At 49.3% G+C, this 16,572-nt stretch overlaps 1 protein-coding gene across 1 annotated transcript in view; it reads left to right on the top strand.

The window, feature by feature from the left end:
- The window catches only part of KIFAP3 (kinesin associated protein 3), a 1,607,567-nt gene that overhangs the window by 1,537,240 nt on the left and 53,755 nt on the right, over positions 1-16,572 (top strand). Inside the window, exon 19 of the mRNA XM_086964434.1 lies at positions 2,413-2,509. Within this exon, the coding sequence (XP_086820560.1) occupies positions 2,413-2,509 (97 nt within the window). The remainder of the gene's footprint in view (positions 1-2,412; positions 2,510-16,572) is intronic.

Raw genomic sequence — 16,572 nt, 5'->3', positions numbered from 1 at the left:
ACCCCTGCCCAAGTACGAGGCCATGCACCTCATATTTGGGTGGCCCGGCCCCTCTGGAGTGCACTACGGTCTTGGAGGTGCCCCTACTGGTCTTCCATCGGTGTGTTCATCCTCTGCACGAGTTGGGGCCCAAGGATTGATTCACAGATTTGTAGTGGCATTGGTTGAGCGATCTCGACTGTCCATAGCACCCGCTCCAGTACAGATGCTCAACAGTGGCGCTGTTCCATCATCATTCCCGACTCCGATATGGAGCCGGACGGGCGTTATCTGAAACGGGCTCTGGCGCTGATCGGGGCTAACTCCTCATATCAGAGCCAGTACTTTATTTATATGACAGGTCTAGTTTGGGTGATGATTGGGAGAGATTTGTGGATATCAGACATCCAGTTTTGCAGCTCATCCAAAGGGGCTGCTCCCTCCCCTTTGTGACCATGCCCCACCCATGCCACATACTTCGTCCTATTCTAGACCTGAGCCTTCTCAATCTTTACCTGGAAAAGGAGCAATTGAAGATGCTCATGCTCGCACAGGTCTTGTCTGCCCTGGACCCAGATGGTATCGCTGGACTTTTAAGATGCATATTTTCACATCTTTGTCCTGCTTGCACATAAACGTTACCTACAATTCACGTTTGGCCAAGAGCACTTTCAGTTTGCTTTGCTTCCCTTTGGCCTTACCAGCACCTCTTGGGTGTTCATGAAAGTAATGGCAGTGGTCTCTGCTCGCCTCTTGAGGTTAGGGGTTCCAATCTACACCTACCTCGACGATTGACAGTTAAAAGAAGGCTTGCGACAGGCAGTCATCTCCCACCTGGGGACTACGGGGATCCTTTGACATCCACTGGGGTTCCCTATCATAGTGCCAAAGTCGCACCTTACTCCCGCTCAGATGCTCATTTTCATCTGAGCTTTTCTGGACAAAGTGCAGTTTCAGGCTTATCCTCCTGAGAGGCGAATCCAAGATATTCAGGCTATGATACAGATGTTCCAGCCTCTAACCTGGATTTCAGTGAGACTGACACTGAGGCTGTTGGGCCTCATAGCCTCCTTTTTGTGACACATGTCCGTTGACATATGCAGATTTTGCAGTGAGATTTGAAGCTCCAGTGAGTGCAGCATCGGGGGAATCTCTCCAACATGGACCAGATCTCTGATGGAACTACAAAAAAGACCTGCAGCTGTGGCTAACATTCCGCAATTGGATCAGTGGCACACCCCTCTTGTTTCCCCAATCAGAGCAAACTGTAGTGACAGATGCGTCACTCCTGGGCTGGGACAGCCATCCAGGAACAGTGGAGATCTGGTCGCCGGTGGAATCCGGGCTCAGCATTGAAAGCCTTTCTTCCGTCAATGAGGGGAAGGCTGGTACAGGTGTTCACGAACATGATCTCCATGTGGTATTGCAACAAACAAGACGGTGCAGGGTAATGGACCCTATGTCAAGAGGCTTTTGGCCTCTGTACTAGAGCATATCCCTAGTGGTTCAACACCCGCCAGGCTCTCTGAATGCCAGAGCGGGAAAACTCAGCCTTCATTGCCAAGCAGATCACAAAGGACATTTCCATAGAGAGGTGGCACAAGGTCTGGTCCAAAAGTGAGGAGATACTTGATTAGATCTGTTTGCCTCTGCCTAGAATGTGCAATATCTTCAGTTTTGTGTGCTGGAGTTTCCAATGTTGCTCTCACTCAGAGATGCTTTTCGTCTTGAGTGGAGCTCTGGCCTCCTGTACGCCTTTCCGCCAATATGACTCCTGCCATGAGTTCTCCAAAAAGTCAGGAATGACCAGAACCTGGTCATTCCTGTGCCTCCAGGCTGGACATGGAGAGTCTGGTGATTAAGCGGCAACAGTTGACCGCTTTTGTCCTTCCTCACGCAATGTTATACTGGTAGCCAGGCATCCCTCTACCAAGACGGTATACGCATGTCCTTGGAGCAAAAGGATGTTACCGAAGGTAAGTAGCTTGTTGATTTTAGCCTAGATGTTATGGATAGACAAAAAAAAGATTGCATAGACAGTGAGGTACTAAAACTGGAAAAGGCTAAAGACATGCTTACATTTAAAAGGGATAGCATCAGATAGGTTACAAACAGAACAGAGTATTCTGTCTGTGAGGTGCATGACTTAGCAATGTGTGGATCGAAATTGCTACCCTTTAGTAGCCCTAAATGGTTTGCAAGCTTCTTATATATATGCTCAGTCTTCCATTCAAGTTCAACAGTGATTCTCCTGTAAACTCAGTTTTCCTCCTACATCACTGTACATGAGCTGTTACCAAAACAGAGGTGCCAACTGTAATAATGAAAAGTACTCAGGAATGAAATATCTTGTTCGCTAAATTTAGAGAAGTAAATATTACAAAAATTTATTCAAAACCAGTTGCATTTAAGATTTGTTTTATTTTTTTGCAGAGGGACTGATCACTTCAGATGGAACAAGCCCAGATTTCTTCAGTGATTATCATATTCAAAATGGTGACTTAGTTGGACAGCATCCCTTCACCAGCGGGTAGGTAATTTTATTTTGAAAGGTAGCTGTTTCCTTATTTGCTCCTTGCAAGTGTATTGTTATACAGCATGAGAAAACAGTGCACAACGTCATGCTTCCCTTTATAGGGCTCGCTTTCTGGAAACTGAGCAGTCTGTTGTCAAAGACCTATTGTGTATTGTAACAATACGTATAAAGGGCTTACGGTCTACTGATTGCTTATCATTTATCGCTTTTCTTGTCAGTCTCATTTGCTTTCTTCTTATTTGATGGCTTTCCTTCCTCTTCTTGTGTGTGTTACTCCACTGGAACAAGCATCTTTGCCATTCTTTTGAATAGATCATTTGGATCTTTTCACAACTGACTTCCGGTAACTGCTTTATTTTTCTTTTCAGTGCTTCATAGGAGTATGTTATCTTGCTCATTACCCGGTACGTTTCTTCCCCATTCATATATCACTGTGCTCTCTGCAGTGTTTCCCCTTTCCCTTCCACCCCAAACTCTTTCACTGCTCACCCTCACTTCCCTGTATCACTTAGCTTTTGTGTATTTTTTTCCCCTACCATCAGCAGCTCCTTCGATGTTCCTCCACCATTCTCTGCTCCCCAATGCTCCTGCTGGTTGACAGTGTTATCTTGCTTCCCCAGCCCTACCCCTTCCTTTCCTGATGCCTTCCTTGTCATATTTTAATTTTAATTGTACTTTTTTCTGTTTTGAAGGGCCTCGGGACTGAAATTGGGGTGTTGGTTGCCTGGGGTATAAACCCTAGGCAAGCAACAAACATAATCCTAGTCAGGGTAAGAGGCAAGCAAGCCCTAAATAAACCTGTGCTCACACTGTGGTAGCCTGGCAAAGAGCAGTCAGGCTTAACTTTAGAGGCAATGTGTAAAGCATTTGTGCAACACTTCAACCAGTAAAACAGTGAAAGCCTCGTACAAAATGATTCCACACCAGGTTAGAAACATATAGCTTAATTTAAGAAATAAAAGAATATCAACATTTCAAAATTACAATAAGTAGAACTTGAGATATTGAGTTTTAAATTTGATATTGAAAAGATTGCGCTTAGAAGCAAAAAAGCAATTATTGGGTATATCCGGTCACACCGGACTGGGACAAAGTCAAAAGTTCAAGTAACTGCGATGGAGCACGTGGTTGTTACAGGGATCCTGTTAGGACAGCTGAACCAAAGTACCTTAATTCTGGTTGCAAAGCCATGGTTTGCCCACCCTCCACTAGCCAGTCGGGAAGCTCAAGTAGGTTACCCAGGGTGGTAATGTCCTCCCCGGTTGGCTCAGGGACCTCCTACTCACTGACCCAGTCACCCTCAGCTGCGGGAACTTCAGGGGCTTGTTTCTCACACACCTTGCCCCTCTCCTTCTTGGCAGCTGCCTGGGCCATTGTTTCAGGCTCCAGATGCCCTTGACTTCCTTCTTGGGCAGCCATGGACCAAGTGGTCATGCAGTCCCCCCAACATCTCCAAGTGGAACCTGAGCTCTACCTCCCTCCAGTCAGTGTGCTTCAAGTCGTTGCCTAACAGACAATCTGCAGGTAGGGTAGGGCTCACAGTTTCTTTCAGAGAGCCTAAGACACAGGCCCCCCCACACACACTCAAAGGAAACCAGAGCCACCAGTAGATGGCTCTCACGAGTGTCATCGACTTTGACTTTGTGAAATGAGTTTGGCAGGACCTACTCTGCAGACCCCAGCTGACACTTGACAGTAGTCATGCTTGCTTCTCTGTCTCACAGAGCCTCCACCAGTTGCCCATTGATGGTGAACCACTGCCTATACTTTGAAGTATTAGCTGGCATATGGGCTTTCAACCCCAAGGAAACTAGGGTCACCTCTGTCTTCCCCAGAGCTAAATGGAACTCTCTCCTCCCTGAGCGCTATATTCGGCAACCCAGGTGTCTGCCCACAAGTAGGGGTCTGTGCCCTCTTAAGACATTTGGAGTCACCCTTGGAGTGCCCATACATTTAGCACGCAGTACATTGGGGTACAACTTCCCTGTCTTGTGGGATCTTCAGATCAGACTGGGACTTGTTACCACTACTCCCTTGCAAATTATTTTAGGGGCCTTTAGAGAAATCCTTATGTGTATGTTCTTCTCCCCCTCTTTCTTCTAGTTTGAAGTCTGACCACCTTTGTGTTAGTCCCCCCCCCCAGCCCCCCCCCCCCCCCCACCCCCACCCCAGATATCTTTTCGGACAGTCTGGTACTGGCCCAGAAGTCCGCCTCTTCATCAAGTTTCCTGTGCTCAGTCAGCTTACTGTCGACTAGGTGCTTGCGCAGCTCTTAAAAACAGATACTGAGCATGTGTTCTCTCATGATTAAATCATACAATCCAACATAATCATTAACTTTGTTGCCCCACTCACAACCATTCCTTGCCTTGTTGGAATATTCCACAGAATCTACCCAGGCTTGGTTGGGGAGCTTCTGGCTGTCCTTGAATCTTTTGCAATACTTTTCAGAGGTCATCCCAAATTTGGCAATTAAAATGGTCTTCTTGGAGATGTACTTGTTTTGATTCCAACTTCTAGTGTCAGAAGTGTGTCGCTCCCCACAGTAGGTACTTGGTTACACAGACCCCTCCCACCATACTCTTTAGGTACCTTTTGAAACCTCATAGACCGAAACCATTTGTCTGAGTTATCTCCCACCACATAACTGGGCACCAAATCCTTAGGTATGCAAACACTTTTCTCTCCTTCAAGTACTGTGGGTATACTACTACCATCACTGTTGAAATACAACTGTTTTACTTTGATGTCCAGCTCCTTTAGGCTCCTCCCATGAACCAATAACATATTTTTCGTCTTCAAAGCCCTTTCACCTTTTTCAACTCTACCTCCACTTTTAATTTAAGCATCTGCACCTATGTATGGCTCTGGTCTGTATACTCTGGGGACAGGCAGCAGGAAGAGACACTGCTCCCTGATCCTGTTATGCTGTTACGCCACAACACTGCGATTCGAGGAGACGGAGAAGAGTGGACACCACCGCAGGAGCACCGCAGTAGCCCGCAGAGAGCACCGCCATAGGAGAATCAGAGCGGAGACAGAGCGGCCCGAAGCCGCCTTTAGCTCGGGACCAGCATCTGACGGCATCTGATGACCTACGCCTAGGAGTCCGTGGCAGAGGACTGGCAGTGTTTTTGCGGGGTGGGAGAGGGTTGGGCAGCGAGCAGCAAAAGTAAAAGCATCCTCCCTCCCTCCCTCCTTCCTGCTTGTTTCCCGGGCCCACTCTCAGCTTCTCTCAACCAGGCTACCTTTTTTTTCGTGGCCTCATATCCATCAAGGCTTGGCATAGGTGGAGGGGGTGGAGCCATAGCTGTGGGTGAGTCGCACTCGTGGAGGCTGCCGGCATTATGGCTGGTGCTGCCTGCATATGCGGTACTCCTGTTCCCCCTGCTCCCAGCTCAAAAATAACTTACCACCTTTCAACTTATCTGGCTGCACCTTAGAATTACCCCCAGGCTTCAGACTGGATCTGGAGAATTTTTTCCTCAGCAGTACCCCTGGGCATTGATTGATGGTCAACTCCGCGTTCGTTGTTGGCAGAGTAGTATCCGGAATGATGTGGCGGTATCTACTTAGACGTCAGTTCTTTCTTTTCCCCTGCAAGCAAGCGCAGATCAGGAGAGAGCAGTAGCTCGAGTCACTTTTGACTCTGTTTTTGCGACTTCTGTCGACATCTTTTTTAAGCCGTTCGACACCTGGTGCACGGAAGGATGGCACGTCGGACTGGCTTTAAGGCTTGCGACTCACATTGATGTCGGTCACGTACCCGCACCTCGTGTGCTTTTGGTGCTTGGAGCGCAACCACAACCCAAAATCGTCCTCCGACTGCCTGGCTATGAATCCGATGTCTTTGTGGGAGTTGTCCCGAAAGCTTGTCAATGCCCGGCAGTCCTCTCCGTTTGAGGTCCCGTCGAGAAGGAGGTTGTGGAACCCGTTGCGGAGCCACCACCACCACTCGTTATTGAAGTCTTCGGGTAAGTCAAAGCACAAGAAGAAGGCGAACAAGCATCGTCGCTCTTCGCATTCTCCCCGTCCGTCAGCCGACTCAACACGGGAAGCGGTCGGTAGTCGTCCGGCTCCGTTCGCGGAACCTCTTGAGTCGACTCCAGCCTCTCCTCCCTTTCTGGGAGCTGGAGCGACCCCTTCCCAGCTACGCAACTTTTACAAAGCCTTGCATTCCATCTATGGGCAGTCCGACTCCACCGGTGCGCCCTCTGGCCCTGTGGACTTGGTTGGGGCTCTAGGCCTTCGATGCCGGCAGCTTCGGCTCCGGTGCTGCAAGGACCCCAAGGATCCAGGCCTGGATCCGGATTGGCGCTGGTCGACTTCAAGCCACCTCCTAGGGCACCGAATCCATTGACTACACCCTTGCCACCTCCGACGCTGGTTGTGTCCCCAGCCGGCGGCGGTCCAGGCCTCCCGCTCGATGCTGACACGGAGCTTGACCAATGTCGGATCTCGCGCCGACCAGTACTTTTGTACCCCTGTTCTTCCCTGATGTTTCCTACCCCCTAGAATGGCTACCAGGAGAGGGTGAGGAGGACTGGGAGGGATCTTTGGACCCTCTTACAGACCAGTTAGAAGAACGGGACTGGAGAGAGAAGTTGGGTGATGCCAGTGGTCTGGACACCTCCCCAGACCTTGGCATGCTTTCTCCCCCTACCATGGCTACGGAGGAGGGTGCATCTTACGCAGTGGTGTTGGGTACGGCGGCCGAGGCCTTAAGCCTAGAGTTTCCTACAGTGGCGGTCAGGACTAACCTCCTGACCGAGATGCCTTAGCCGGCAGCAGCCTCTTCTGAGCCCCTTCTGCCGTTCAATGAGACCCTCATGGACATCCATTTGGGCACTTGGTCCAAGCCCAACATAGGGGCTTCTGTGGATAGGATGATTGCCCGACGCCACCGCCTGGCCGACCCCATTTTCGTCTCTCACCACCCCACCCCATAGAGCTTGGTAGCTCAACCCTCGACTTCCAAGGGCGCATTCCCTAACGCACCACCTGATAGGGAATCCAAGATGCTGGACCACCTTGGGAAGAAGACGTTTTCTTCCTCCAACTTGGGACTGCAGTCAGTGAACTATGCTCGTTGTCTCCCGAGGCTTGAAAGCGCGCTTACGCTTGTTCGCGCTGCTTCTTGGTGGTGAATGTTGCTGGGAATTTGCTGGGGGGACAATTGCTAAGAAATCTTTTATCTTTTTAAATTGCACCCACTACCTTCTAAATTGCGCACTCACTCTGATTTTTTTAACCTGCTCCTCGCCTCACACACTGTGGGTTCGTGTGGCTACTGCCGTTGGCTAATTCCTGTTGATATACATTTGCTGATTGGCTGACTGCTAGCCAATCAGCGGACAGCCCCGGCGGAGCTCGTTGTCTCCCAAGCCCTTTAATGCATACCTGATTCAGGACGCGCAGCGGGCGCGCCTGCCAAAGGCAAGCCTGTCTGCGCCCGTCCGCGCCTGGCCGTCGCTTGGAGCCAGGGACCCTGCCCGCCCAATGCCTCAAGACTCTGCTACTCGGGGGAGGGATTAAGAACACTCAACATGACATTTACCTGTAAGACCCATGCTTGGGCCCCAACAGAGTACCCCGCTATCTGTGAGCGTTGCGCTTTGTCGGCCCGAGTGAATCACCCCACTCCGTATAGTGATACTACGCCGTCATATACCCTTTTGAGTATTAATTGCCGCTCCCTATCTAAACATCATGCGGAGGTATTTGGCCTTCTCCAGGATTACTCTCCTGAGATTCTCTTCCTAACGGAAACGTGGCTATGTGCATTGTCGGTGGTTATACCACCTCTTGCCCTGCCAACTGGATATGCCATACAAAACATGGACAGACCAGGTGGGAGAGGAGGTGGTATTGCGATCATATATAAAGTAGCCCACTCGTGTAGCTTATCTCCTGTAGATCTACCCGACAGCGAGAGTGCACTCTTTTTAAAATCACTTTAGGTGCAAACTTTACCTTGTCTGGCCTCCTGATCTACCGCCCGCCCGGGCCTACTAAACGCTTCCGGGAAGCCTTGTTCAACACAGTGACAGCCCTTGCATTGCACACTGCCAACTTCAACATCATTGGTGATCTTAATCTCCACTTAGAATTGCAGGATACACCGGAGATTCTCGATTTCATTGGGGATCTTACAGCCTGTCAGCTGGCTCAGCTGACCCCGGGTGCAACACACAGAGCAGGTCACCTCCTAGATCCGATATTTTCAAATCTGGAGATGCTAGAGGTGCTAACTCCTCTCCCTATGACATGGACCCACCACTTCCTTGTCCCAATGCGGTTAAAAATAAGTGGCGTCAAATCTCGGACCAACCAGCTGACTTCACTTAAACGACCATGGCACAAACTTAAGGAAGCAGACCTAAGTTCAGCTCTAAGAGCAAAACCTCTGCTACAATCCAACAATGTGGAGGAGGCTGATGCCCTTTTCAAAAATGGATTAGCCAAGCTCTAGACACATGTATTCCGACTAAACTCACTTACGCCAAAAGTACCCGAGCCAACGCGTGGTTCAATGAAGAACTTACGCTGGCAAAAAAAAATGTAAAACTCTGGAAAGGTCCTGGAGGAAAACATATGATACACAAGCTCAATTACTATACAGAACTGCTACTAACTCATACCAAAGGTAGTTCGTAAAACTAGAGCAGCTCATTTCTCCAGTTTGATTTCGACCAGCACGAATCAGAGCAAAACCATATTCTCGATACTGAAGGACCTGACCTCTCCACCAGCAGAATCTGGTAACACTATCGCCTCTAATTCACACTGCGAAGACCTGGCTATTTTCTTTGTGAAGAAAGTTGAAAATATATACTCCAAACTGGGATATAATATTGCTCCTAATGCTTGCAGTATGAACGTGAATCCCCCATCTGAATCCCCCCGTTTATCATCCTTCCTTCGTATGTCCCTCAATGAGTTAGAGAAATTAGTTAATAAAATCAAATCTGGCTCTTCGGCCGACCCCCTTAAGCCTGAAGTCTTTAGAAAAATCCAATCAGATCTCATGCCTGCATGTTTAGAATTACTCAACTACTCCCTTCCCACTGCAACAGTGCCCAAAACATGGAAGCACGCTAAAGTAGTACTCCTGCTTAAAAAACGCACACTTGATGGCTCCAAAACAGAAAACTACCGCCCTATTTCATTGCTTCAGTTTATGTCTAAAATCTTGGAAGCCTATGTGAACACTGTACTCACACAATTTATAGTCACCCACAACATTCCACTGTACTCACACAATTTTTAGACACCCACAACATTCTTGACAACTCACAGAATGGCTTCCGTCCTCGGTACAGCACCGAGCCGGCTCTGTTAACGGTGGCTGAACATCTCAAATCCGCGCTGGATGCCGGCAGCACATCCGTCCTGGTGCTGCTCGATCTGAGCGCGGCATTTGACACAGTGTCACATGAAATACTACTCCAACGTTTGGAGGAAACTGGAATAGGAAACATGGCACTTGCCTGGTTCACCTCTTTTCTATCGGATCGAACGTTCCAAGCGACTGCCCCCCCCCCCCTTTTGCCTCCCAGGCTCACACTCTGCGCTGTGGGGTCCCTCAGGGCTCCGCACTAAGCCCCACGCTCTTCAATATTTACGTGAGCCCTTTGGCCAGAATGGCCAAAGCAAGAGGAATGTCCCTGGTGTCATACGCCGATGACACCCAACTGGTGTTCACCCTTTCTAACAACCCCACCCAAGGCAAACAAAAATTCAAAGAAGATATCTCCACCATAGCGGAATGGATGACTAACAATTGTTTGCAATTGAACTCTTCCAAGTCAGAAATTCTCCTGGTGGGTAAAGATTCCCATCTATAGACTAATGAATGGTGGCCTCCGGCACTTGGTAATCCCCCGGACCCTAAAACCATTGTGAAAAACGTGGGCATTCTGAACTTAGAAATGCATGCAAAAACAGTGGCTGGAAAATGTTTTGGGATACTCCGTGGTCTGAGACCGAGTCTGGGTCTCTTTGATGCTCAAACACGTCAGCTGATTGTCCAGGCCGCTATTCTGGCCCGTCTGGACTATTGCAATACTCTCCTCCTCGGGTCCAACAAATCTGTGGTGAAGAGATTGCAAAGAGTCCAGAACGCGGCAGCACGGGCTATCTTTGCTATACCGAAGTTCAGCCATGCCTCCAACCTCCTCCATCGTCTTCATTGGCTGCCGATTGAGCAGCGGATCAACTTTAAGACACTCAGTATCATGCACAAGATACGGATAGGTATAGCCCCAGATATTCTTAATGGACTATGCACCCTGTATTCACCAGCCCGAATATTGAGCTCTTCTAACCAGTGCCTTGCACACACTCCGCATGTACGTGAGGCCAGATCTGGCGGCCGGTCCTTCAGACGCCTGCCTCCTACACTATGGAACTCCCTCCCTTTTTTTCATGCGTGCTGAACCCGAACATAACACCTTCAGACAGCACGTTAAAACTTGGCTCTTTTCTCAGATTTAGTTCCCTCTTATGTTCTCCACTCTGATCTGCTCTTATGCCTGGGACGCCTTTTTGCCGAGGCAGCCATGCGCTCTATAAATACTCTAATTTAATCTTAGCCAATACTCCCACTTGGTGTGGGACATGGTTGCGCAGACGCAGAATGGAGAGATGCAGCAGACAATGCTCTTGAGCGTTTGAAGGACTCCAGGGCTACGGCCAGGTCCTTGGGCCTCACATCCACCTCCTGCCCAGCGCAGACTGCCTTTCGCCCTTTTCGTGGCCAAAAAAGGGGTGCCCCACCACGTTCCCCCCAGAGCCACAGACTTGCACAAGCTGTCCAGCCTCTGCGCGGCCGGAGAAATGGGACCCACCGTTGTGAGTCTGGGGACCTGCGGGCAGGCCAGTCCACTATCGCCCCCTCTGCAGCAGCCTCCAAGCCCTCCTAGTCCAACCTTTCAGGGCCATCTTTTGCCAGTGGGAGGTAGGATTCGCCATCACCTCCCCAATTTGCTCAACCTCACGTCAGACAGGTGGATTTTGCAGATAGTCCAAAGGGGCTACTCCCTCCCCTTCGAGACTACCTCTCCATCCATGCTACCTCAGACCCATCGCATGTTGGGGGATCCCTTGGCCCTTCCCCAACAGGAAGTTACAGCTCTCTTGTCCATGGGAGCCATCAAGCGAGTTCCCGCCCCAGAAGTAGGTTTTGGTTTTTATTCCCACTACTTTCTGGTGCCCAAGAAGAACAAGGGCCTGTGTTCTATCTTGGATCTCTGGAACGACAATCGCTTCTTCCAGCAGGAGAAGTTCAAAATGTTGACTCTGGCTCAGGTCTGCCCTAGAGCCACATCCCCGTCCTACGGGCCCATCGGCATTAACTACGGTTCACTGTAGGCCACAAGCTCTTTCAGTTTACAGTGCTCCCCTTCTGCCTTACTAGCGCCCCTCGGGTGTTCATGAAAGTGATGGCGGCGGTCGCAGCTCATCTGCGCAGATCAGGGGTTCCATTCTTCCCCTATCTCGACGACTGGCTGTTAAAGGCGGGTTCGCCCCAGGCTGTCGTCTCCCACCTCCAGACCTTTGCCGACCTCCTGCACTCTCTGGGGTTCACCATCAATGTGCCGAAGTCACACCTGATTCCCTCTCAGAAGCTCCTTTTCCTCGGAGCAGTTCTGGACACAGTGCAGTTTCGGGCTCATCCTCCCAAGCAGCAATGATTTCGGTCTTTCAGCCTATGCGAGGTGGCATATGCGGGCTCTGCAGTGTGACCTAAAGTTCCATTAGCGCAGCATCAGGGGAATCTTTCTGATTGCTTCCAGATCTCGGAGGGCACTGCACACCAATTGCGGTGGTAACTAACGAACCGGGATTGGGTCAACAGCAGATCCCTCTCCCTTCCCCAACTAGAGTTAACAGTGGTGACAGATGCATCACTGCTGGGGTGGGGCGGCCACTTGGGAGAGGCGGAGATCAGAGTCCGGGCTCTATATCAACCTTCTGGAGCTTCAGGCCATTCGTCTTGCACTGAAGGCATTCCTTCCCTCTATCCAGGGAAGAGTGGTGCAGGTGTTCACGGACCACACCACCGCCTTGGCTGGAACATCAGAGCATATCCCTGGTGGTTTAACACCTGGCAGGTTCTCTGAACGCCAGGGCGGACAAACTCAGCCGCAGGTGCATGATGGATCTTGAATGGCGTATTCACTTGGAAGTAGTGCAAGGTCTCTTTCAGCAGTGGGGAGAGCCTTGGTTAGATCTATTTGCCACCGAAGAGAATGTGCAATGTCACAGTTCTGTGCAAGGGAATTTCCACGGCGGCACTTGCTAGGTAACAATTTTTGTCGTGAGTGGAGTTGCGGTCTGTTGTATGCCTTTCCGCCTATACCACTTCTGCCCAGAGTGCTGAAGAAGATCAAGCGAGACCGGGCCCAAGTCATTCTTGTGGCCCTGGATTGAGCACAGAGAGTATTGTATCCCGAGCTATTACACATGGCCATCGATCCTCCGATCAGACAGCCTCTTCGGGAGTATCTTCTGTCGCAGCAGCAGGGGACGGTCCTCTACCCGAACCTGTCCAGCCTCCACCTCCTTACGTGGAGATTGAGCGGCGACAGTTGACAGCTTTCCACCATACTCCCGAAGTCTGTAATTTTTTCTTGGCAACCAGGCGTCCCTCCACCAAAATGCAATATGCCTGTGGATGGACCAAGTTTGTGGCATGGTGCGCAGCAAAGGCTGTGGATCCTCTTTCTGACCCCCTTCCAGAGGTTCTCCTCTTCATTCTATCTTTGGCCCAGCAGGGCTGTGCTCTGGGCAGTCTCAAAGGCTATCTTTCGGCCATTTCGGCTTTCCTCCGGCTGCCTGACCAGCCTTCTCTCTTCAAGTCCCTATTGTCGCTTCCTTAAGGGCATTACTCACTTGTTTCCTATAATTCCTTTTGTGATGCCCCATTGGGACTTAAACCTGGTTGTTACTCATCTTATGTGTTCTCCTTTCGAGACGCTTTATAACTGTCCTCTCAGACTTTTGACCCTTAAAACTGCCTTTCTTAAGATATGGGGCAAATGGATCAGCCAATTGGGATAATGGGGTCTGCGTGCTTGTCTTTTCACCCTTCGACTACTTGTTTTTGCAATGTGCCTAGATTGTTATGCATGTATCTATATGACTGTCACTGGCATACTCAACATGCCACTGACCACCGATTTAAAGTGTTGTACTGTTACTTCCTTTTTTTTTTCTCTTTTTCAAAAATCAATAAACTTGATTATAAAAAACTAACTGCCTTTCTGGTTGCCATCACCTCTTCTCGCAGGGTGAGTAAGCTCCAAGCCCTTTCTTCTAAGCCTCCTTTCCTGGCTGTTAATCTGGACAAAGTTGTCCTCCCCACTAGGCCTTCTTTCCTTCCCAATGTGATTACCTCTTTCCATAAAGGACAGACCATCACATTGCCCACCTTCTTTTCGCCTCGGCATCCTTCTGAAGGGGAAACAAAACTCCACTGTCTGGATCCAAAACGTGCGCTTTCGCTCTATCTGGATCGCACAAAACATTTCAGGGTGGATGGCCATCTCTTTGTTGGCTATGTGGGCCCCAGGAAAGGTTGGGCCGTGCAAAAACAAACCATCTCCCGATGTTGTGTTCTTTGCCTCAAGATCTCCTATTCCTTAGCGAATAAGAAACCTCCAGTGGGGATGCGTACCCATTCCACTAGGGCGACTGCAGCCACTACTGCTTTGGGACCTGGAGTCCCCGTTCTTGGCATCTGCCAGGCAGCTACGTGGGCTTCACTGCACACATTTTCCAAACACTACTGCCCGAACAGCCAAGTCCAGAGAGGGGGCTTCTTCGGCCGTTCAGTTCTCCAGGACTTTCTGGTGTGAACTTGGTTTGCAGACCCACCACCGGGGTTGGTATTGCTCGGGTGTCTATTCTAAGGTGAGGAATCCATAACTAATTCTCTTTCAGATGAACAATTTACTTACCTTTGGTAATGATATATCTGTATGAGACATAGATTAGTTATGAATTCCTCACTGCCACACCCATCCTCCCCGTACTGTCAACTGACTTCTAGGGTAAGGGACTTCCAGGGCGGGTTCGCCCCAGGCTGTCGTCTCCCACCTCCAGACCTTTGCCGACCTCCTGCACTCTCTGGGGTTCACCAGTGAGCACCAGTGGTCAGTGTCTTGCATGGCTCTGCTCTTCTGGCGTGGAATGTTGTGTAAAGAACTGAAGTCAGCACGCAAGGGCGGCGTCTAAGTAGATACCGCAACGTCATTCTGGCGACTGAGACGAACGCGGAGTCGACCAACACCACCTATCGACGCACTCAAGTACTGCTGAGGAAAAAATTCTCCGGATCCAATCTGACGCCTGGGGGCCATTTTAAGGTAAGGAATCCATAACTAATCTATGTCTCTTACAGATGTATCGTTACCAAAGGTAATTAACTTGTTCTTTAAAGCACCTTCCCACATAAATGGTGAGTTTGGGTTGCCGTGCCGACAGAGGTGCTCTTTCTGTGGAACTGCCCCAACTTAACCTTGTAAAAGCTTGGAAAACAACACACAGACTTGTGAAGTGGAGTGTTGAAGCCTCATTCAGACCGGTAATATCAAGGTCATGGTGATCTACAAAATGAAAAGGAGAGAATTTGCGAGATTAGCACCAACCGAGTGATCAGTGCCAGGTGATCCGTACCCCTAACAGTAATCTTGAGCAGTGGTTGGGTATATTATAAGGAGGATAGGCAGATATATGATCACAAAAGTACCTTCTCACAAGCCTATGTTCTCTCCAGAGTACAAACAGAAAATCACTGCTTCAACCTGCAGGAAAGACTCTACCATCCTGGAAAGAATTTACTCACTGGGTAATGGAATTCAACACCACCAGTGACCACGCACGTACGTGCCAGAACTGCGGAATCAGGGAATCAGGGGGCATAGTGAAAGCATAGAAAGGATGCAGACAACAGATTGGGACAACTCTTAATAAAAAAAATAAAACGTTCACCTCTGCAATCTCACAGCAAAAGCAGCATGAGTGAACAGCATTAGCAATAAGAGCAATACATGCAATATAGAATAAGGAGTAACAAATAATATATACATTTGGCAAAGAGCAAAAAACAGAGAAACAAAGGGTAAAGAAACCTCTCTACCCTGAGGGAAAAAAAACAAGATTTACAGGGCTAGTGCAAGTAGTGAGCGCAGCGCCTGTAACTTGCTGCTGCAGAGAGTGGCCTTCAGGTGTCCTTGAAGGTGGCCTGGCTAGGCTCCAGGTACGGCTTGTGGGTCCTCCTCAAAGCGCCCGCTCATCATACACACTCTATTGTAGACTCCGCGTCCAACTTACAGCTATCCTCACCAACACCCTCACCATCCCAGGCTCCCTTGTGATTAAGAAAGGGGTTCCCGACGTGCCCCGGGATTCGGAGCCAGTGAATGAAATATACAGGAGAGCTCTCTGGACCCCAAACGCAAGATGGAGAATACCACTATCAAAAAAAGAAAGGCGTTTGGCGAGGGCTAGAAGATAGACCACAGAATCTTCTTACAAAGGAGAGTAATGGCTTAAAATGGCAAACGGAGCAAGAGGATGCCACTGAGGACAGATCAGAAACGAATGCTTACAACTCAAGAAGATGGCCTTGTCCACCGAAAGGAAAGTGAAAGTGAAACAGCACAGACCTATGAACGAACAGACAGTAAATGTGAATGCAAAGGCCTGTTTGTACCAACCAACACAAATACGGGAAAGTCAATCAAGCTAAAAGAAGAGGCAACCTCTAGCCACCCACGTGTGAGCGAAACTCGACCATCAAACGTCTCTACTGAGGCATATGACCCCAACAATAATTGGAAACACACCAAAGACAAACATTGGGTCTACTGGTAAAAAGGAAATAGGCAAGGGCTGAGATATAAGAAATAAAACACTCATGGAATATTTCTCAAATGTAGCGAAGGGGACATCCATCTCCCACACATGTAGCCCCCACCAAGGGTCAAAATAGACACTTTAAACAACTACAGATATAAAGGTCAATCAGGGGACCTAATCAAATATGGCAA

The sequence above is a fragment of the Lissotriton vulgaris genome, chromosome 1_1, assembly GCF_964263255.1.
Source record: "Lissotriton vulgaris chromosome 1_1, aLisVul1.2, whole genome shotgun sequence".
Classification (NCBI taxonomy): domain Eukaryota; kingdom Metazoa; phylum Chordata; class Amphibia; order Caudata; family Salamandridae; genus Lissotriton; species Lissotriton vulgaris.
The sequence above is the reverse complement of the archived record's forward strand: the minus strand, read 5'-3'. Positions and strand labels throughout refer to the sequence as shown.